This window comes from Heteronotia binoei, chromosome 8 (genome assembly GCF_032191835.1).
Source record: "Heteronotia binoei isolate CCM8104 ecotype False Entrance Well chromosome 8, APGP_CSIRO_Hbin_v1, whole genome shotgun sequence".
In the NCBI taxonomy this organism is placed as follows: Eukaryota; Metazoa; Chordata; class Lepidosauria; order Squamata; family Gekkonidae; genus Heteronotia; species Heteronotia binoei.
This window is the reverse complement of record NC_083230.1, coordinates 119,210,028-119,233,171: the sequence shown is the minus strand read 5'-3', so window position 1 is coordinate 119,233,171 and position 23,144 is coordinate 119,210,028. Positions and strand designations below refer to the sequence as shown.

The 23,144-nt window shown below is 49.5% G+C and overlaps 1 protein-coding gene across 1 annotated transcript in view; it reads right to left on the bottom strand.

Moving 5' to 3' along the window:
- The window catches only part of PRKCQ (protein kinase C theta), a 65,042-nt gene extending 43,692 nt beyond the window's left edge, over positions 1–21,350 (bottom strand). Inside the window, 3 exon segments of the mRNA XM_060245975.1 lie at positions 1,603–1,663; positions 10,325–10,524; positions 21,168–21,350. Of these exon segments, the coding sequence (XP_060101958.1) occupies positions 1,603–1,663; positions 10,325–10,524; positions 21,168–21,330 (424 nt within the window). The 5' untranslated portion in view covers positions 21,331–21,350.
- Positions 21,351–23,144: the final 1,794 nt, after the last annotated feature.

Below are 23,144 nucleotides of genomic sequence, written 5' to 3'. Positions count from 1 at the left end.
GGCTTTCAAACATCTGCTGTTTATTCTGTGTGGCTCTTACATTAAGCAAGTTTGGCCACCCCTGGTGTGGAGCCTTCGGGATGGCTCTTTTTGAGCCGTACCAATTAGGGATGCCTCCAATCCGCCCCTAAATGCCTGTCTGTTAGCAGCGTTTGAGTTGGTCTTAGAGCACTTTGCGCTACGATGTTCATCTTTGAAGACCGGGGTATCTTTTCATAGAACAGCGATTAATTAGAATCAGAGAATCATGACAGGGGTCATACAGGTCATCTAGTCCACCCCCTGCTTTGGGTTGCCAACTTCCAGGTGGCACCTGGAGATCTCCCACTATTACAATCCATCTCCAGACGGCCAATTTCCCTGAAGAAAATGGCTGCTTTGGAGGGTGGACTCTATGGCATCGCCCCCCCCAAGTCTCCAGGTAGTTCCCAATCCAGAGCTGGCAATCCTATAGCCCAGTGCAGGGGTAGCCAAACTGACTCAGGAGCCACATGTGGCTCTTTAACATACGAAGCTGCCTTCTACTGAATCAGACCCTCGGTCCATCAAAGTCAGTCTTTTCTACTCAGACTGGCAGTGGCTCTCCAGGGTCTCAAGCTGAGGCTTTTCACACCTACTTGTCTGGACTCTTTTTAGTTGGAGATGCCGGGGATTGAACCTGGGACCTTCTGCTTACCAAGCAGATGCTCTACCACTGAGCCACAGTCCCTCCCCATATATTGTGTGGGTCCTGAAGCCCCCATCACCCTGTCAGCCGGCTTGGAGAAGGCATTTCTCTCTTTAAATCACTTCTCCAAGCTGAGCCGGCTGGTGGCTTGGAGGATGCATCTGGAGTCGCTTCTTTCCCCCTCTCCTCCCTCCCAATATCCATCCTTCCTTCCTTCCTTCCTTCCTTCCTTCCTTCCTTCCTTCCTTCCTTCCTTCCTTCCTTCCTTCCTTCCTTCCGGCTCTTTCACATAGATTTGTTTGGATCTCAAAGCCCCCAACACTCTGTCAGCTGGATAGGAGAAGGCATTTGTCTCTTTAAATCACTTATTCAAGCCAATCCAGCCAGCTTGGAAAACGCATTTAAGGTTAAAGTTGCTTTCTCTCTACCTCCCCCTCCCTCCCTCTCAACTATTTTCCTTCCTTCCTTCCTTCCTTCCTTCCTTCCTTCCTTCCTTCCTTCCTTCCTTCCTTCCTTCCTTCCTTCCTTCCTTCCTTCCTTCCTTCCTTCCTTCCTTCCTTCCTTCCTTCCCTCCTTCCTTCCTTCTCCTGTGGCTCTCCAACGTCTGACGTTCACGTCTTGCGGCTCTCAAACATCTGATGTTTCTTCAGTGTGGCTCTTACATTAACCAATTTGGCCACCCATGGCCTAGACCATTCCAGACAAGTGTTTGTCCAGCCACTGCTTGAAGTCTGCCAAGGAAAAGTAGCTCACCCCCTCTGTTGGCAGCCAATCTCATGGCTGAGCCACTCTTACTGTAAAAGCCCTTCACAATCTGGATTGATTTTATGCTCTTTAAATGGATGTGTCTGGCCCAGTCTAAGCCAGTGAGATGGGGAAGGGTGGAGTCTCCAGAAATCATGTCAAATAGAGAAATCTACAATAGTGTTACTTGCCACTGGTTTCCAGGAAGTATCTTGCATTCATTAGCATTCTCCCTTGGGGCTTCAGTTCTAGCTAAAAAAGACCAAAAAAGAGAGGGTTTAAAAAAAAGGAAAGGGGAAGGGTGATTTTGACACAATCAGCAAGCGATCATTTTGAGAAGAGGCATTAACGGAAAACCCTAATGATGATCACATTGGTGGTGCGCAGAATAGAAACACCCTCCCGCCTCCCCGCCAGGAGTATTGTATTGAAATCTCCATCTGGGAGAGGAAAAAAAAGAACATAAGAGAAGCAATGTCAGATGTTTGAGAGCCACAATACATGAACATCAGAGGAAGGAAGGAAGGAAGGAAGGAAGGAAGGAAGGAAGGAAGGAAGGAAAGCAAAGCAAATAGATGGGAGAGGGAGAAGAGAAGGAGAGGTGGAAAGAAAGCAACTTTAACTTTCTCAGCTTAGAGAGCCACACAATATGTGTAAAGAACACACATGTGGCTCCCGAGCCTCCGTTTGGCCACCCCTGAGCTACCTTCCCTTCTTTTCACTGCAGCCTGAATGTGAACTGGATCTACCTGAAACTATCTAAGTTTATCTTTCTTGCAATACACTTTTTGAGAAATGTATTTACTGCATTCTGTATCATGCTTCTATGCCTGGGCAAAACGTGGAATTCCCTGCCACAGGAGGTGGCGGTGGCTACAAGCACAGTCAGCTTCAAGACGGGATTGGAGAAACATCTGGAGCAGAGGTCCATCAGTGGCTATTAGCCACAGCGTATTGTTGGAACTCTCTCTGGGGGAAGTGATGCTCTGTATTCTTGGTGCTTGGGAGGGGCAACAGTGTCCTGGCCCCACTGACTTCTAGTGTCCTGGCCCCACTGATGGACCTCCTGATGGCACCTGCTTATTTGACCTCTGTGTGACACAGAGTGTTGGACTGGATGGGCCATTGGCCTGATCCAACATGGTTTCTCTTATGTCCTTATGTGACACAGAGTGTTGGACTGGATGGGCCATTGTCCTGATCCAACATGGCTTCTCTTATGTCCTTATGTGATACAGAGTGTTGGACTGGATGGGCCATTGGCCTGATCCAACATGGCTTCTCTTCTGTTCTTATGTAACACAGAGTGTTGGACTGGATGGGCCATTGGCCTGATCCAACATGGCTTCTCTTATGTGACACAGAGTGTTGGGCTGGATGGGCCACTGGCCTGATCCAACATGGCTTCTCTTGTGTTCTTATGTAACACAGAGTGTTGGACTGGATGGGCCATTGGCCTGATCCAACATGGCTTCTCTTATGCTCTTATGTGACACAGAGTGTTGGGCTGGATGGGCCACTGGCCTGATCCAACATGGCTTCTCTTGTGTTCTTATGTGACACAGAGTGTTGGACTGGATGGGCGATTGGCCTGGTCCAACATGGCTTCTCTTATGTTCTTATGTGACACAGAGTGTTGGACTGGATGGGCCATTGTCCTGATCCAACATGGCTTCTCTTATGTCCTTATGTGACACAGAGTGTTGGACTGGATGGGCCATTGGCCTGATCCAACATGGCTTCTCTTATGTCCTTATGTGACACAGAGTGTTGGACTGGATGGGCCATTGGCCTGATCCAACATGGCTTCTCTTATGTCCTTATGTGACACAGAGTGTTGGACTGGATGGGCCATTGGCCTGATCCAACATGGCTTCTCTTATGTCCTTATGTGACACAGAGTGTTGGACTGGATGGGCCATTGGCCTGATCCAACATGGCTTCTCTTCTGTTCTTATGTAACACAGAGTATTGGACTGGATGGGCCATTGGCCTGATCCAACATGGCTTCTCTTATGCTCTTATGTGACACAGAGTGTTGGGCTGGATGGGCCACTGGCCTGATCCAACATGGCTTCTCTTGTGTTCTTATGTGACACAGAGTGTTGGACTGGATGGGCCATTGGCCTGATCCAACATGGCTTCTCTTCTGTTCTTATGTAACACAGAGTGTTGGACTGGATGGGCCATTGGCCTGATCCAACATGGCTTCTCTTATGCTCTTATGTGACACAGAGTGTTGGGCTGGATGGGCCACTGGCCTGATCCAACATGGCTTCTCTTGTGTTCTTATGTGACACAGAGTGTTGGACTGGATGGGCGATTGGCCTGATCCAACATGGCTTCTCTTATGTTCTTATGTGACACAGAGTGTTGGACTGGATGGGCCATTGTCCTGATCCAACATGGCTTCTCTTATGTCCTTATGTGACACAGAGTGTTGGACTGGATGGGCCATTGGCCTGATCCAACATGGCTTCTCTTATGTCCTTATGTGACACAGAGTGTTGGACTGGATGGGCCATTGGCCTGATCCAACATGGCTTCTCTTATGTCCTTATGTGACACAGAGTGTTGGACTGGATGGGCCATTGGCCTGATCCAACGTGGCTTCTCTTATGTCCTTATGTGACACAGAGTGTTGGACTGGATGGGCCATTGGCCTGATCCAACATGGCTTCGCTTATGTCCTTATGTGACATAGAGTGTTGGACTGGATGGGCCATTGGCCTGATCCAGCATGGCTTCTCTTATGTTCTTAAAACTCTGCTATATTAATCAAACATCCCAGTACGGAGGGTGTGTGGATGGGGGAGTAATACGTATTTTGGCTCCATGTGCAGAAGACGAAGATACAGACATGTTTTATGGTTTCGTGGGGATGCAAGTCATCTGGCAGAGAATGAGTTTTCAAAAATCAATTTGGCCATCAGTGAGACGGAGCACCATTTCAACTCCCCTGATTATATTATTACGTCAGAAGTGGTAAAATGGTAAGTGCAGTTCAGAACTGGGATGGGATCAACTTGGAAACTCCACCACAGCATTATATTTCTCCATTAAATTTGGGGAGAAAAGCCCCACTGGTGCATCCCATCATTCAAATCGCCAAGCCACTTTAATGACTGTCCATTATCCTCTCATCCCCCTGAGGGCCTTTCATTCTAAGCAAAAGCTATTACGGCTCCATCTTTCACCTTGTTATTAAAACGGGGTGCTTCAGTCTTGCAGGAACAAGTGCTGTTAAGATGATGCATCGCCCACTTGGAGAACTGCAAACAGCTTTTACGGCAACCTTGAAATCTTCCTCAAACCCCCCCTCCCACCCCCCAAAAAACCCTAATGGTAATCTTGATTTGTGGTATGTCGTGTTCATAATCTCATCCAGAATCATTCTCAGGCTATATTACTATTTTAAGAAGATGCTCAAGGGTTTAACGCAGGGCTCCCTAAGGTGGTACCCATCAACACTTTGGTGCCTGCAAAGGCTCATCCAGTCCAACACTCTGTGTCACATAAGAGAAGCCATGTTGGATCCGGCCAATGGCCCATCCAGTCCAACCCTCTGTGTCACATAAGAACAGAAGAGAAGCCGTGTTGGATCAGGCCAGTGGCCCATCCAGTCCAACCCTCTGTGTCACATAAGAACATAAGAGAAGCCATGTTGGATCCGGCCAATGGCCCATCCAGTCCAACCCTCTGTGTCACATAAGAACAGAAGAGAAGCCATGTTGGATCAGGCCAGTGGCCCATCCAGCCCAACCCTCTGTGTCACATAAGAACAGAAGAGAAGCCATGTTGGATCAGGCCAGTGGCCCATCCAGTCCAACCCTCTGTGTCACATAAGAACATAAGAGAAGCCATGTTGGATCAGGCCAATGGCCCATCCAGTCCAACAGTCTGTGTCACATAAGAACATAAGAGAAGCCATGTTGGATCAGGCCAATGGCCCATCCAGTCCAACACTCTGTGTCACACAGTGGCCAAAAAAATTATATACGTGTATGTGTGTGTGTGTATATATATATATATATACACACACACAAACACACACACACACTTATATACACACTGTGGCTAATAGCCACTGATGGACCTCTGCTCCATATTTTTATCTAACTCCCTCTTGAAGCTGTCTAGGCTTGTAGCACCACCACCTCCAGTGGCAGTGAATTCCACATGTTAATCACCCTTTGGGTGAAGAAGTACCGTATTTTTCGGTCCATTGGACGCTCCGGACCATTAGACGCAGGTGCTTGGCTGGGAGACAAGTCCAACACCAGTCCAACACTCTGTGTCACACAGTGGCCAAAAAAATTATATACGTGTATGTATATATATATATATACACACACACACACACACACACATATATACACACTGTGGCTAATAGCCACTGATGGACCTCTGCTCCATATTTTTATCTAACTCCCTCTTGAAGCTGGCTATGCTTGTAGCCGCCACCACCTCCAGTGGCAGTGAATTCCACATGTTAATCGCCCTTTGGGTGAAGAAGTACCGTATTTTTCGCTCCCTCCGCCCCCACCGCAAACCCAGCACTTTGCAGGGAGCGATCTCGCCGCTTGTCTCCCAGCCAGGCACGCAGGCGCCGGCGTGCTTCCCCCGCGCTTGCGTGCCTGGCTGGGAGACAAGCGGCGAGATCACTCCCTGCGAACACCTGGGTTTGCGATGGGGGCGGAGGGAGCAATCTCGCCGCTTGTCTCCCAGCTAGGCACGGAGAAAGCACGCCGCCCCCTCCACAGCTGGCGCTCGTGAAGCGCTGGGTTTGTGGAGGGGGCGGCGTGCTTTCCCCGCGCCTGCCTGCCTTGCTTCAGCTGATGCTTACAGCAAACGCCAGGATCGCTCCCTCCGCCCTCCGATCCCAGCGCTTGCTATAAGCAGCAGCTGAAGCCAGGAAGACAGGCACAGAGGAAGCACCCATCCTGTCCGCAAACCCAGCGCTTCGCGAGCGCCGGCTGTGGAGGGGGCGGCGTGCTTTCTCCCTGCCTGTTTCCATGGCTTCAGCGCTGATGCTTAAAGCAAGCGCTGGCATTGGAGGGTGGAGGGAGCGATCCTGGCGCTTGCTGTAAGCGTCAGAGCTGGAGCCAGGCAGGCAGGCGCGGGGAAGCGCCAGGACGGAGGCAGCGGATCGCCCCCCCCCCGGAGGAAGGTACGTACATTTCCTTTGCTCCATAAGACGCACACACTCCCCCCCCCACTTTTTTTGGGGGGGAAAGTGCGTCTTATGGTGCAAAAAATACGGTACTTCCTTTTATCCATTTTAACCTGACTGCTCAGCAATTTCATTGACTGCCCTTGAGTTCTTGTATTGTGAGAAAGGGAGAAAAGTCCTTCTTTCTATACTTTCTCCATCCCATGCATAATCTTGTAAACCTCTATCATGTCATCCCGCAGTCGACGTTTCTCCAAGCTAAAGAGCCCCAAGCGTTTTAACCTTTCTTCATAGGGAAAGTGTTCCAACCCTTTAATCATTCTAGTTGCCCTTTTCTCGACTTTTTACAGGGGCATTATGATACTGGCTGATATGTTTTCAATTCCCTTCCTAATTCCCTCCAGATATCATAACAGGTGACATGAAACAAAAGTGTCTTTCTCACTTGGTTCACTTTCTCTCTTGGTCTCTTGATCTACTTGAGAGCCAGTTTGGTGTAGTGGTGAAGTGCTTGGACTCTTATCTGGGAGAACCGGGTTTGATTCCCCACTCCTCCACTTACAGCTGCTGGAATGGCCTTGGGTCAGCCACAGCTCTTGTAGGAGTTGTCCTTGAAAGGGCAGCTGCTGCAAGAGCTCTCTCAGCCCCACCCATCTCACAGGGTGTCTGTTGTGGGGGAGGGGGGAAGGAGATTGTGACCACTCTAGAGATTCACAGTATAGGGCTGGATATAAATCCAATATCATCATCACCATCACCATCTTCTTCTAATCAGCTCCAAGGCAGGGTGGGGTTTTTTTGAGCCAAAATGCACAGGAATGCAGTTCCAGCTGGCTTGGCGTCAGAGGGCGTGGCTTAATAGGCAAATGAGTTTCTGCTGGGCTGTTTCTACCAAAAAGCCCTGTGCGAAACAATGGTGATGTTAGGGGTGTGGCCTAATATGTGAATGAGTTCCTGCTGGGCTTTTTCTACAAAAAAAAAAAGCCCTACTCCAAATTACATGGAGAAAATACTTTCCTTGGACCAAAACAGAAAGACACAAAATTCAAGACACAAGTATATGACCAGGACAGAAGGTATTTGAAAATGAGGCCTCTGCATCTTTTCCCCTGCCTTGTCACTGAGATTTCGTAATAAAATCATTTTTGATTGGTCCTGTTTTCAGTATTCATTGTACTACCTGGCCCTGGAGCTAATGTGCGATATATATCTTTCACCACTGAGGAAGGCCAAATTGGGGCAAACATGTACAGTCTTGGTAACATGTTTTCTGCTTGATACCTATGTATGATTTTATCCAGGGCATTTTTGTAGAAAAAGGTCCAACAAGAACTCATTTGCATATTAGGCCACACCCCTGACATTACCATTGTCCAGCAGGAATTCATTTGCATATTAAGCCACACACCCTGACACCAAGTCAGCCAGAACTGCATTCCTGCTTAAAAGAAACACAAAAAACCCCCTCTGATTTGAGGCTATTATTGGGCTTATATCTGGTTTTTAAAATCTAATTTGTAACAAATCTGCATATTTTTGTATACTTGATAATATTTATGTTGTAGATTTTTAACTGATATTATTTGGCCCTGATAGTTGCAGTAATTAACCTTTTCGGTTTTTAATTCAACTTGTTTAGGTTAAGTTGTTCTCCTCTTCTTGTTCCTTATGTAGGGTTGCCAAGTCCAATTCAAGAAATATCTGGGGACTTTGGGGGTGGAGCCAGGAGACTTTGGGGGTGGACCAGGAGACAGTGGGGCGGAGCCAGGAACAAGAGTGTGACAAGCATAACTGAACTCCAAGAGAGTTCTGGCCATCACATTTAAAGGGACAGCACACCTTTTTAAATGTCTTCCTTCCATAGGAAATAATGAAGGATAAGGGCACCTTCTTTTGGGGCTCATAGAATTGGACCCCCTGGTCCAATCGTTTTGAAATTTGGGGGATACTTTGGGGAGAGGCACTAGATACTATATTGAAAATTTGGTGCCTCTACCTCAAAAAACAGCTCCCCCAGAGCCCCCGAAACCTGCAGATCAATTCCCCATTATACCCTATGAGAAGACGTTTCCCTCTCCCCCCCTCCCCCCCCCCCGTTTCTGGGAAATCTGATGCAGGGGACAGAACTCACTCACCTCCGGAGGTGCAAAGGCACATGGTCCTTTGGGGGCGTGGCTGGGCTCCCCTCCCTTCACCGGCCAGCTGACTGGGGGCGGGAAGCAGCCTGAGAAAACGGAAGAGCTCTGGCTGCCGTTCTCCTCCCTCCCCTCCCCCCGCTTTCCCTTTTATGGCCAGCGGGAGGAGGAGGCTCCCAATCTGGAGTCTCCAGGCCTAGCGGGGGATTTGGGAACCCTATCCTTATGTGAGATTATTGGCAGGGACTGCAAACTCTCTCCCCCTGTCGGATTCAGAACTGGGCGTGTCGTGTAAGGCGTTTCATGAAAAGAAACCTTGGGCGTTTTCGCACTGACCTTCAAGTGGTGCGACCACCCTCTTCACGCCGGCGGATCTGCAGGGATTTCGCACCAGAAGCGCCGGCGCACCCAAAAGAGCCGGCGACTTCCGTCGCGAAACCAGCTCAAACGGAAACCGCCAAGAAGCAGGAAAACGTTTGAGCTGGTTTCGCGACGGAAGTCGCCGGCTCTTTTGGGTGCGCCGGCGCTTCTGGTGCGAAATCCCTGCAGATCCGCCGGCGTGAGGAGGGTGGTCGCACCACTTGAAGGTGAGTGCGAAAACGCCCCTTGTTTCCCCCTCAAACACAATTCCAAAATTCAAAAAGGTTGTTGAATTCCCCATGTGCTGTAGACCTAGGGTTGCCAATCTCCAGTTGGGGGCAAGGGACCCACAGGTTTGGAGCCCCTTTTCCTGCTTCAGGGCTATCAGAAAGCAGGGGGTGAGGGAGACAGCTGCTGGGAGCTCCGTTATATCCTAATGGAGACCAGTCCCCATAGGGTATAATGGAGAATCAATCCATGGGAATCTGTGGATTTTTTTTTGGGGGGGGGTGGTTTTTAAGCTAGAGGCACCAAATTTTCAGCATAGCATCTGGTACCTCTCCTCAACCTCCCCCCCGCATAAGTTTCAAAAAGATTGGCTCAGGGGGTCCAATTCTATGGGCTCCAAAAGAAGGTATCAACATCCTCCATTGTTTCCAATGCAAGGAAGGAATTTAAAAGGAACATAATCCCTTTAAATGCATCCACAGCTCCCCTCAAACCCTTTCAGAGTTCCCTCTTCCAGCGCCTCCCTCTCCTCTCCTGGAAAATCCCCCACCCATTCATCACTCTCACCTGCAACACCAGACCTTCCCATTGTGAGCCTCCAAGATGTTTTAGGACAAGGATCACCGGAAAAGGTGCTGCATTGCTCACTAGCGCATTTTCTGGTGCCCACCAAGGGTTTTTAGAAAGTGGGTTGGGCCAGGTGGGGTTGTTTTTTCCTGCCAGGCTTCTGATTGGCCACTGGAGATTTGATGCTGTGCAAGTTTGTTCGTTTTTTTTAAAACATTGCTTTGGCAGCCGCCGCCGCCGCAACACAATTACCTTCAATTACACAGCAGCTTACCTTCAATTACACAGCAGGTGTAATTGAAGGTAAGCTGCGGCAGCCATTTTCTGGCTGGCCCCTCCTCCTGTGTCAGCCATTTTATGGCTCCGCCCACCACTCTATGTCAGGATTCCATAGGTGCCCACAGCCTGAAAACAGTTTGGGGACCCCAGTTTCACAACTCTGAGACTTACCCAGATTTCCGTTTTCCCGTTATTCTTTTTACACTTCTCCGCCACCACGTTGAGTTCAACCGTCGTTTCAGAAACCATCTCGGCGCTCTTGTCTTTCACAATGATGTGCATCACCCGTCCCTTGTGGATGTGGGCGTCGAAAGTGCTGTTCCAAGGGGGATACATGGTAGGCTTCTTCTGAAGGTACGCTTGGCCATTCTCTAGGATCAAAAATGTTGTTATTATTTAGCATCATGTAATCTCACCTGCCTTGTTCTCTGCTTTTGGTCTTCTGCGTTCTACAGAATTCACAAATTGGTGCTTGAATATAATCAATTGCTGCTTGTCTCCATATTTTTATCTAAACCCCTCTTGAAAGTGGCTATGCTTGTGGCCGCCACCACCTCCTGTGGCAGTGAATTCTACATGTTAGTGTCTTGGATTTTATTGACTGATGACTTGCTGAATTGTTTGGGCTTGGCTTTTATGCAGCAGTTACATCTCATTTAGTTAGGGCTACAAGCTGTAGGGTAGAAAATTCCTGCAAATTGGAGGGGGGGGGGGTGTTGGAGCCTAAGGAGACAGGGCTTTTTTTGTAGCAAAAACTCCTTTGCCTATTAGGCCACACACCCCTGATGTAGCCAATCCTCCTGGAGCTTACAGCAGGCCCTGTACGAAGAGCCCTGTAAGGAATTCTAGCAGGACCTCCTTTGCCTATTAGGCCACACACCCTGATGTAGCCAATCCTCCTGGAGCTTACAGTAGGCGCTGTAAGAAGAGCCCTGTAAGGAATTCTAGCAGGACCTCCTTTGCATATTAGGCCACACCCCCTGATGCAGCCAATCCTCCTGGAGCTTCCAGTAGGCCCTGTACGAAGAGCCCTGTAAGGAATTCTAGCAGGACCTCCTTTGCATATTAGGCCACACCCCCCTGATTTAGCCAGTCCTGGAGCTTATAGCAGGCCCTGTACTAAGAGTCCTGTAAGCAACAGGAGGATTGGCTACATCAGGTGGGTGTGGCCTAATATGCAAAGGAGTCCCTGCTACAATAAAAGTCCTGTGAGGAGGGCAGGACTTAGGGAAGGACCTGAGCAGAGTATAGGATTGTCAGATCCCTCCTGGCAACTGGTGGGGAAGAATCAGAAGATGAAGAAGATGATGATGATGATGATGATGATGATGATGATGATGATGATGATGAAGAAGAAGTCGTTTTCAACTCTGGGGTGGCGTTGTTTTCACAATGTTTTCCCTGCAGACTTTTTACAGGGTGGTTTGCCATTGCCTTCCCCAGTCATCCATCCCGTCCTTATCTCTGAATCAGAGACTCAGAGCAACTTACAATCTCCTATATCTTCCTCCCCAACAACAGACACCCTGCGAGATGGGTGGGGCTGAGAGAGCTCCAACAGAAGCTGCCCTTTCAAGGACAATTCCTACGAGGGCCATGGCTGACCCAAGGGCATTCCAGCAGCTGCAAGTGGAGGAGTGGGGAATCAAACCCGGTTCCCCTAGATAAGAGTCCATGCATTTAACCACCACACCAAACTGGCTCTCTACTGGAGACCAACACAGCTACTCTCTGGAATTGTTTTCGTCAGGGGAACTGATATCTTTTGTCTGTAGTCTCTGGAGATCTCTTTTGTTTGTAGTCTCTCCTTCCTTGGAGGATTTTAAACAGAGGCTAGATGGCCATCTGACAGCAATGAAGATCCTGTGGATATAGGGGGAGGTGTTTGTGAGTTTCCTGCATTGTGCAGGGTATTGGACTAGATGGCCCTGGAGTTCCCTTCCAACTCTATGATTCTACTCTATGAGATCTCTGTAGTCTGGAGATCAGTGGTCATTCCATGAGATCTCCAGGTCCCAGATCTCTATGGTTGGCAACCCTAGGTTTAGGGGTAGTGGCTTTCTTCCAACAAGAACTATAGCAGGAACTTAGAGGAATGGACTTTCCTCCCTCTCATTGCTGCTGTAGCTCACTACGCCTTCTGAAATGCTGCCCCCACAATTCATGGGGACCCCCCTCCAACACTCTGGGGGAGGGTCTGCAGTGCATGGGGGAGGAAATCGGGGGAAATCACCTCCTCTACTATCTGAAACATCTTTCCAGTGGTGGAAAACAACCGCAGGGTACAAATCAATATGTTAATTGATGTTAATTGGCCATTGGCTGTGCACTGGAATGTACGTAAGAGCACTGTTGTATACTATTTATAGTGCTGTTTGGGGAGAAGCAGCCCTCAAGGGCCTTCAGTAGATAAATTAGTAAAAAACCCTCAATGTGCAGAAAAGAAGAAATCTGCAGATTTATACCCCGCCCTTCTCTCAGAATCAGAGTCTCAGAGCGGCTCACAATCTCCTTTATCTTCCTCCACCACAACAAACACCCTGTGAGGTGGGTGGGGCTGAGAGAGCTCTCACAGAAGCTGCCCTTTCAAGGACAGCTCTGCGGCTGACCCAAGGCCATTCCAGCAGTTGCAAGTGGAGGAGCGGGGAATCAAACCCGGTTCTCACAGATAAGAGTCCGCACACTTCACCACTACACCAAACTGGTGTAGTAATGAACAAAAAGGACTTACGATCAAAAAAACAAACAAAAAAAAGACTTACGATCCAAAACATGGATCGAAAATTAAAAGGCTGTTTCAATTAAATAATAGAGACACAAGTAAGACGGCTAGGGCTGCCAGTTCGAGGTTGTGAAACTCCTGGAGAATTGGGGGTGAAGTCTGGGGAGGACAGAGATCTCAACGGGGGACAATGCCATAAAGTCCACCCTCCAAAGCATCCATTTCCTCCATGGAAACTGATCTCTGTAGTCTGGAGCTGTAATTCTGGGGACCGGGGGGAGGGGGTTACCAGGCCCCACCTGGAGGTTGGCATCTCAGATGGCCAGGTCTCAAATGCCAGTATACTTATCTGAGTCCAACACTCTGTGTCACATAAGAACATAAGAGGAGCCATGTTGGATCAGGCCAATGGCCCATCCAGTCCAACGCTCTGTGTCACATAAGAACATAAGAGAAGCCATGCTGGATCAGGCCAGTGGCCCATCCAGTCCAACACTCTGTGTCACAGAAGAACATAAGAGGAGCCATGTTGGATCAGGCCAATGGCCCATCCAGTGCAACACTCTGTGTCACATAAGAACATAAGAGAAGCCATGCTGGATCAGGCCAGTGGCCCATCCAGTCCAACACTCTGTGTCACATAAGAACATAAGAGGAGCCATGTTGGATCAGGCCAATGGCCCATCCAGTCCAACACTCTGTGTCACATAAGAACATAAGAGGAGCCATGTTGGATCAGGCCAATGGCCCATCCAGTCCAACACTCTGTGTCACATAAGAGGAGCCATGTTGGATCAGGACAATGGCCCATCCAGTCCAACACTCTGTGTCACATAAGAACATAAGAGGAGCCACCTTGGATCAGGCCAATGGCCCATCCAGTCCAACACTCTGTGTCACATAAGAACATAAGAGGAGGCACGTTGGATCAGGCCAATGGCCCATCCAGTCCAACACTCTGTGTCACATAAGAACATAAGAGGAGCCACGTTGGATCAGGCCAATGGCCCATCCAGTCCAACACTCTGTGTCACATAAGAACATAAGAGGAGCCACGTTGGATCAGGCCAATGGCCCATCCAGTCCAACACTCTGTGTCACATAAGAACATAAGAGGAGCCACGTTGGATCAGGCCAATGGCCCATCCAGTCCAACACTCTGTGTCACATAAGAACATAAGAGGAGCCACGTTGGATCAGGCCAATGGCCCATCCAGTCCAACACTCTGTGTCACATAAGAACATAAGAGGAGCCACGTTGGATCAGGCCAATGGCCCATCCAGTCCAACACTCTGTGTCACATAAGAACATAAGAGGAGCCACGTTGGATCAGGCCAATGGCCCATTCAGTCCAACACTCTGTGTCACATAAGAATATAAGAGAAACCAAAACCCAGGTGCCATCAGGAGGTCCACCAGTGGGGCCAGGACACTAGAAGTCTTCACACTGTTGCCCCTCCCAAGCATCAAGAATACAGGGCATCACTTACCCCAGACAGAGAGTTCCATCAGTACACTGTGACTAATAGCCACCAATGGTCCTCTGCTACAGATGTTTATCCAATACCCTCTTGAAGCCATCTCTGCTTGTAGCTGCCACCCCCTCCTGTGCTGTCATCTCCCATCTGAGCTGCCTCCGCCTCGTAGGGTGGCTACAGAATCCCGGGGCGTTTGGCATGCAAAAGAGGTGCTCCACCACTGAGTCTCATCTCGTTCCCCATCACTAATCAAGCGTGACTTGCTGCTTCGCAGTGTAATAAGAGCCTTTTAAAGCTCCCCCAACAATAAGCACACATATCATGGCCTCTAAGTAAAAGCCCAACAGGAACTCATTGGCCTAGTAGGCCACACCCCTGACTCCAAGCCAGCCAGAACTGCGTTCCTGCTCAAATAAAGCCCTGTGTGGCCTCCTTAAAGATGGAGGATATTTTATTCTAGCCTGCTGCAATGTCATGCAGCGGAGTCTGCTTTTTTCAGATGCAACACGAGGATCCTGTCTTTGCGCTCATTTTATGCAGCAGGGGTATCTAAACATTTGAACCAACGGCAGGGTGGCGCGGCTGTAAAATGCAGGAAGTGGCTCGATGGTGGAGCCCCTGAGTTGCAAGCAAAAGGCCTAATCTTCAGCCCCGCTCCCAGTATCAAGTAGCACAAGGAGTGAAAGATTTATGATCACCATCTTCAAGTCCTTGAAGGGCTGTCCTATAGAGGATGGGGTGGAATTGTTTTCTGTGGCCCCAGAAGGTAGGACCAGAACCAGACGGTTGAAATTAAATCAAAAGCGTTTCCGGCTCAACCTGAGGAAGAACTTCCTGACCATTAGAGCAATTCCTCTGTGGAATAGGCTTCCTCGGGAGGTGGTGAGCTCTCCTTCCTTGGAGGTTTTTCAACAGAGGCTAGATGGTAGGGCAAGAAATCTCCCGCCCGGGAGATTCTCAACCCACCGACCCACATTGGGCTGGCGGGGGGAACCTCCCCCCGCATTGCTGGCATGAGGACGTCACCTGGAAGTGACGACATCAAAATGGTGGCGCCCAGGTGGGGCCGCTCTAGGTGTTTCCAGGAAAACTCTATGGTTTCCCCAGACGCTCTAGCCAATTGGGAGGTAAAACTCTATGGTACAATAAGTACCACAGAGTTTTACTCTCCCAAATAGCTAGAGCGTCCGGGAAAACCTTAGTTTCCCCCCGGAAACGCCTAGAGCAGCCCCCGCACGGTGCCGCCATTTTGATGACATCATTTCGTCACGCACGCGCATATCGCGCACACGAATGTCCCCCACTGGAGGATGAAGAGGACTTGGCAACCCTACTTGATGGCCATCTGATAGCAATGCTGATCCTGTGAACTTAGGGGGAGGTATTTGTGCATTTCCTGCATTGTGCAGGTGGTTAGACCCTAGGGTTGCCAAGTCCAATTCCAGAAATATCTGGGGACTTTGGGGGTGGAGCCAGGAGACTTTGGGGGTGGAGCCAGGAGACACTGGGGTGGAGCTAGGAGCAAGGGTGTGACAAGCACAATTGAACTCCAAAGGGAGTTCTGTCCATCACAATTAAAGGGACTTCACAACTTTTTAAATGCCTTCCTTCCCTCCACCCTCCCCTTCTCTGATTTCACCTCAGAGGCGGAGCGGAGCGGGCGACGCCGCTGCGCTGCTGCCGCCTCTTCTCCGTTTCACCGTAGCTGCTCCTCCGAGATGGGCTCAGCCTGAGCCCATCTCGGAGGAGCAGCTACGGTGAAGCGGAGAAGAGGCGGCAGCTGCGCAGCGGCGTCGCCCGCTCCAAGATGGGGCAGCTCGCCACGCTCCTTGGCGCCGTTTTCCCCCTCCCCCCGCTTCCGTTTTTTTTGGGGAGCGGGGGAAGAGGCTGGAAATCCTGGGGTCCCCCGCCAGGGCGGGAGGGTTGGGAAGCCTATTAGACCCTGGGGAATCCCTTCCAACTCTTTGATTCTATGGTTACTTTTTGTTGATCACCTGGATGTGACATCACACTTTCTGCACCGTTGTTCCCTCCCCACTCTTTCTCCTGTGAATCCATTGGTTGGCTGGTTGTGGTGGGAGCAGGAGTTTGCCTTCCCTGAGCAGGCCAATGGTAGACCTAAAGCAAATCTGTTAGTAGGCTGGCTTCCTCACCATACCAGTAAATGTACTCCAGCGTTTGGAAGACTGAAGCAGTGTTTGGACTCAATGAAGGGCAGTTTTTCTGTCTGGCTGAGAAGAGGCTATCACGCCGCTAATGCCTTCATCAAGGAAATGCCACAAAGGTTGGAATATGAAGAGCACGGATCCAGGAGGCCTATTTGGGCTCCGGCGGGCCATGAAAGGGCAAGGCCTTTGTACTTCAGCAGCTTTCAGAAGATAGTTTCGAAAGCGCTATCTGCCTGTTGGCTTTTATTCCAGGAATAATTGCCATGTGAGCGGCAGGCTTTCAAAAATATATGTGCTTCAAACAAAAATTCAAGTGCTGGTTCATCAGTTTACAATGTAAAGAGCAAGACTTTGTAGTTCCATGTTACCAAGGAGCTCAGAGATTGCTTTTCTGGATCTGAATGCCTCAGTCCACTGAGTGAAAGATTCTGTGATTTTAGACTGGACGGAGAGAATATGTTTGTAAAAGTTTTGGGGAAAGCATTGCTTCTAGGGTTGTTTAAGCATGGAGGAGAAGTCTATCAATGGTTACTAGTCACGGTGACTAAAGGGAAGCTCCACAGTCAGAGGCACTATTTTTCTAAAACAGGGGTCCTCAACCCCTGGTCCGTGGCCCGGTACGGATTCGTGGCCTGTTAGCAACTGGTCCATGAGTTGTATAATTATTTTATTATATTACAATGTAATAATAATACAAGATTGGATTTATATCCTGCCCTCCACTTGAAATGTCAGCATCTCAGAGTGGCTCACAATCTCCTTTACCTCCCCCCGCAACAACAGACACCCTGTGAGGGAGGTGGGGCTGAGAGAGCTCTTATAGCAGCTGCCCTTTCAAGGACAGCTCTGCGAGAGCTATGGCTCACCCAAGGCCATTCCAGCAGCTGCACGTGGAGGAGTGGGGAATCAAACCTGGTTCTCCCAGATAAGAGTGCGCACACTTAACCACCACACCAAACTAATAAAAATAAAGTACACAGTTATATCATCCCGAAACCATCCCCCATTTTCCCTGCCATGGAAAAATTGTCTTCTACAGAGAAGGTCCCTGGTGCCAAAAAGGTTGGGGACCGCTGCTCTAAAAGGTGGGGCCAGCCACAAAATGGCTGCCACAGCTTACCTTCAATCACTTAAGAAAGAGCCTTGTGTTGTGGCAGCAGCTACTGCTGAAGCAATGTTTTTAGAAATATGTTCAGTTGATCAAATCTCCACTGGCCAATCAGAAGCCTCGCAGGACAAAGCCACACCTGGCCCCACCCTTTTTCTCACACCACTTGGTGGGCACCAAGAAAGGTGTTTGTGGGTGCCACGGTACCCACGGACACCCCGTGGGGGACACCCGCTCTACTACATACCACAAATGCTATGAAATTGCTTCCCAAATCCCACCCCTCACAGGCACTGCCCCCAAATGTCCAGAGATTTTCCAGGCTGGACTTGGCAACACTAGCTATGAAGATATTTGCAGCCCTGCTCGCTCAGTCCCTTCACAAAGCAAATGGGATCCTCTCCAGTCGTCCAGCTGTTTTCAAAGGAGGCATTATGAGCCATACGTGGGTGTGTGCAGTGCACTTCATTCGCTGACCTTTCCCTGTCATGACCAAATCCTTCCCTGCGCTCGCCGCTTATTTTTAGCTCGCTAGACCTTTTGGACTGCAATTTCGTTATTTGTGTACTATTGAGTCAACAACGCCATGGGAAGAAATGCTTTTGCTTCATTTTCTGCAATTTCCCAAGCGAAAGGGCCAAACGAGATGCAACAGTGTCCTCGTGGTTGTCTAGGGTTGCCAGGTCCTCTGCATCCTGGAGCGAGGGACTTTCGCGCGCGCGCAAAGTGTGCACGCGATGCAATGACATCACCCGGAAGTGATGTCATCGCACTGGTGACGCCGTGCACAGCCGATCTAGTTGTTTCCGGGAAAACTCTATGGTTTTCCCAGACGCTCTAGCCATTTGGGAGGGGGAACTCTATGGTACCTATTGTACCATAGAGTTTTCCCTCTCAAATGGCTAGAGCGTCTGGGAAAACCATAGAGTTTTCCCAGAAACGCCTAGAGTGGCCGCTACGTGCCGTTGCTGGCGCGCTGACGTCACTTCTGGGTGACGTCATTGCATTGGCGACGTAGGGGGAGGTTCCCCCAGCTGGCCTAATGTGGGTTGGTGGGTTGGGAACTTCCCGGGTGTGGGAACCCCTGCCCAGACCTATGGCTGTCATTGAGAAGTCACTTAAAATGGCTGATTGAGATCAGGCCCACAGCCGTGGAGGGAGGGGTGCAGTCTGAAGGGGAATGAAGTGCCTATTATCAGGGCCTGTGAGGATACCATCCTGTCTAGTTTCACTCAGAAGCCGAGTCTTGGAATGTTGCGGTTGCCTAGCAACAGTATCAGAAGGCTTTTGTTTCTTAAAGCTACCAGCACCCCTTTTATCTTTTGGGGGGTTTTAACCACCTCGAATTTTTTCTTTTTTTTTTTAGATTTCAGATTTCTCTGCAAACTTGAAGCATCTTTCAGGTCTGTAGAAAGATATGACTTGCCTGTTCACAGCACCAGTCATGGACTGGATTTAGTCAACTTGGCTAAGATTTAGCCGACTAGGCTGTTTAGCTGATTCAGCTGACTTGACTGTCAGTATGTGGACAAGCGGGAACCTGCAAGGACTTGTGCGAGGCATTTCATTTTCTTTTCCCCTGCAATTTCTTCTTTCCCTTTCCTGAAAGTCCTCATAGCCTCTTCCCCTTTTCCTGCTTCCTTCTCTCCCAACCAACAGCCAACCCCTACATTTCTCTGCCCCTTTCTCTTCAGGTTTCCTCCCCCACCCCTGGCAACCTCTATGAAAAAAAACTGACCCAGTGGTGTGGTGCCACCCACTGGGGCAGGCTCACTTGCATGCTAGTGAACCCCCAAGGAATTGTTGGGGGTGGCACCTTGCTTTCCCCTCGCTCTCCTTCCTCACACTATTTCCTCTTTACCTCCTCCTGGAAACCCCCATATCCTCTTCCCTTGCCCTGCCTCATTCTGTCCTGAGCCCTGACAAGGGGGAGCTGGAAGGGTTAACAGACCTGGAAGAGTTGCCAGCCAGTTCCTCAGCCGAACAACCAGCAGCTGGCCCATCAATCACTCTTCCCACATTCCAGGCACCAGTGTCAGCTGTTGACAATCAATCTCCTCCAAGCTCTTCTTCTCCCATCTATAGAGTTTGAAGCAGGCTCCGGAAAGAACTTTCAGAGTGAAGACATGAGGCACGCCGATGCTTCAGATCTTTCAGCCCTGAGTTCTAACAGAGTAGCTGCCACCCAGGGAGCAGGCTGATGGAGGCTCCCATATAACTCCCACCCAGGACCTGGTAACCTTGTGGAAGCAACAATATTCTCTGGCTTGCATCCACGCTCCTTCCTGATTCCTGATCCTGACCTGCTTGAATTCCTTGGCACCCTAACCCTTTGGCTTTTGGACACTGACTTCTGATTCCGGTTTGCGATTTTGCTTTGATGAGTTGGCCCCTGCTTGAATTCCTGGACTTTGACCTTGGACTGGCTTTGGACTCCCGCCTGCCTGCGCCCTGAGAACGTGATGCATTCTCTCTTTCCCAGCCATTCACCGATCAGCCTTTGATATGCCGTTGTCTTATGCTATATTATTTATTTACCTCATTTATACTCTGCCTTTCTTTACAATGGGGACCGAAGCAGTTTACATTAATTTCATCTCCTCTTTTTTAAATCTACACAACAACCCTGTGAGGTAGGTTAGGCTGAAACCATGTGACTGGCCCGAAATCACCCGTGAGCTTCCACAGCCAGATGGGGATTTGAATCTGGGTCTCTCGGACCCTACTCTCCTCCACACAGGAAAATCTAAGAAGTGAACAATTACCTCAGCCCAACAAAAATTTTAAAAACGGCTGTTGAGCCTATAGTGTGACGTCGCTTGAAGACAAACCCGAACGTGAGCTCAGTCCTCTCTAGGAATCACCAGAAACTTGATGGTATTACCTCAAGAGGAGTGACAGCACTTTTGGGGTTTCCTGGAAGTGACATCATGCTGTCTCCTCTTGGTTGCCTGGCTAGATCTGGCAACTCTATTTATCACCAATGGGAGGAAATAATGAGGGGGGGGGGAAAATCTGGAGCTCAAATCTTACCTCCATGGGTGAAAGAAAAACGGCCTGAGGAAAGCCAAATAGAGCAGAAAGGAAAAAAAGAAAACACTCTGTGCTCCCTTTTGCCTGTCTGGTTCATGTGCCATAATTTGCCTTAAAAGGAACTAGGATTGCCAACCTCCAGGTTCGGCCTGGAGATCTCCCACTTTTACAACTAATCTCCAGCTGGCAGAGATCAGTTCCCCTGGAGAAAATGGCTGCTTTGAAGGGTGGACTTTATGGCACTGTATCCTGCTGAGACCCCTCCCCTCCCCAAACTCTGCCCTCTCCTGGATCCACCCCCAAAGCCTCCAGGTATTTTCCAGCCCTGACCTGGCAACCATAAAAGGAAGAGAGAGGCGAAAACCCACGCCTAATTCAGCATAATGCACCATTGATCTCTATTATGATTAGGATCGCACCGCATCTCTTCCTCCAGAAATTGCCACTAAGTCTAGCTAACTTACACCCATGTGCAGAAGCCCATGCATGCTCAGACGTGCTTACCTGCCTCCACCGCTTCCTTGACCATCACCGCGCAGTACGGATCAATCACGTCCCCTTGGGAAGGCAGGTAAGGGCCGCTGTCGTAGTTCGACAACCCGATCCGGAGAAAGGGAGACATTGTCAGCAGCTCTGCGTGGGGCAGAAGGCAGACGTTATTAGCCATGTTCTAAAAATGCCCGGCTTTGTTTTATCGTCCCCGGCAGGCCCAGGAATTCAGTCAGCCGACTTCCCCTCTCTGTCCCCCTCCCACCTGCTGAGTTAGCGCAAGTTGGCCACACAGCTGAGCTCCGGGCCAGTCCTGTTGTCGCTTGATTTGTCGGCTCAGCCACACGGCTGGAGGCGCATCATGCAGTCAGCCGGGAGTAACATCGCATCGACTCTGCACAAGGCAAAACGGATGGCTGCAGAGGGCACGGAGGGAGATAACGGGGCAGGCCGGGGCAGGCATTTGCCTTGGTGAACTCTGAAGGAAAAGTTAGCTCAAAAGTCACCGGCGGCTCTGAAAGGGAAGGTGGAGAAAAGCCGAGTCACTTCTGGCTTCAACGTGATGCAGCGAAACACGGCTAAGAAGCCTGCACGGTTTGACCTGATGCCAACAAGCATGTTATTTATATCCCTGAATGGAAATGAAGGCAGCCAGCTAGAACCCCGGGGCTAAAAATTAAAAAGAATTAAACATCAGCTCATCGCCAAAGTGCAAGGAAGCGAGTGGCATGGTCACTGCAAGCAGGCGGGTGGCCTCCCTTTTTTTTTTTGAGCAGGAACGCACAGGAACGCAGTTCCGGCTGGCTTGGCACCAGGAGGTGTGGCCTAATATGCAAGTGAGTCCCTGCTGGGCTTTCTCTACAAAAAAGCCCTGTGCGAAGCAATGGTGATGTCAGGGGGTGTGGCCTACCAATCAGGTAGTGTTGCCAGGGCAAGCTGGGTTGGAAATTGGTGGGGTTGCCAACCTCCAGGTGGTAGCTGGAGAGCTACCACTCTTACAGCTGATCACGAGGAGACAGACATCAGTTTCCCTGGAGAAAATGGCCACTTTAGAAGGTAGACTCGATGGTGTTATATGAAGGTTGCCAATCCCCAGGTGGGGGCTGGGGATCCCCTGGTTTGGAGGCCCTCCCCCTGCTTCAGGGTCATCAGAAAGCGGGGGGAGGGGAGGGAAAGGTCTGCTGGGAACTCCATTATTCCCTATGGAGACTTATTCCCATAGGAAATAATGGAGAATTGATCCACGGGTATCTGAGGCTATGGGGGGCTGTTTTTTTGAGATAGAGGTACTACATTTGCAGCATAGCATCCAACGCCTCTCCTCAAAACACCTACCAAGTTTCAAAAAGATTGGATCACGGGGTCCAGTTCTATGAGCCCCCAAAGAAGGTGCCCCTATCCTTCATTATTGCTAGTGGATGGAAGGCATTTAAAAGGTGTGCAGTCCCTTTAAATGTGATGGGCAGAATCCCTTTGGAGTTAAATTATGCTTGTCACAGCTCTTCTCCAGGCTCCACCCCTGAAGTCCCCATCTTGGCAACCTTAATCTACCTTAAAATGCTTATTGAATTAGAATGGCCGTAATAAAACCTTATTCCCATCATACTTTTAAAATTATTTTCTCCTGTGTGGCCACAGTGGCATGAGGAAGATTTTCATCTGTCTGCTTGATATGGTTCAGTTCTTTCCCCATTTTTGCTAGGGAAAAAAAATATTAGAAAGTTTGTCCAATTATTTACAATGTTATTCACATCCTTGTTCCTTTGCAATCTTGTTTGTTTTTTTGTCTTGGAAAACTCCAATAAAATGTTAATCACCCAGAAAGTTTGTCAAAACTCAGAGTTGAGCAAAATCCTCACAGGTTGAACGATGGAGCCTGGAAACAAGTTCATTTTTTCAGGGGTGGGGGGGAGGGGCAAGAAAGAAAGAGCAGAATACAATTTAGAGCGGGGGTGTCAAACTCATTTGTTATGAGGGCCGAATCTGATATTA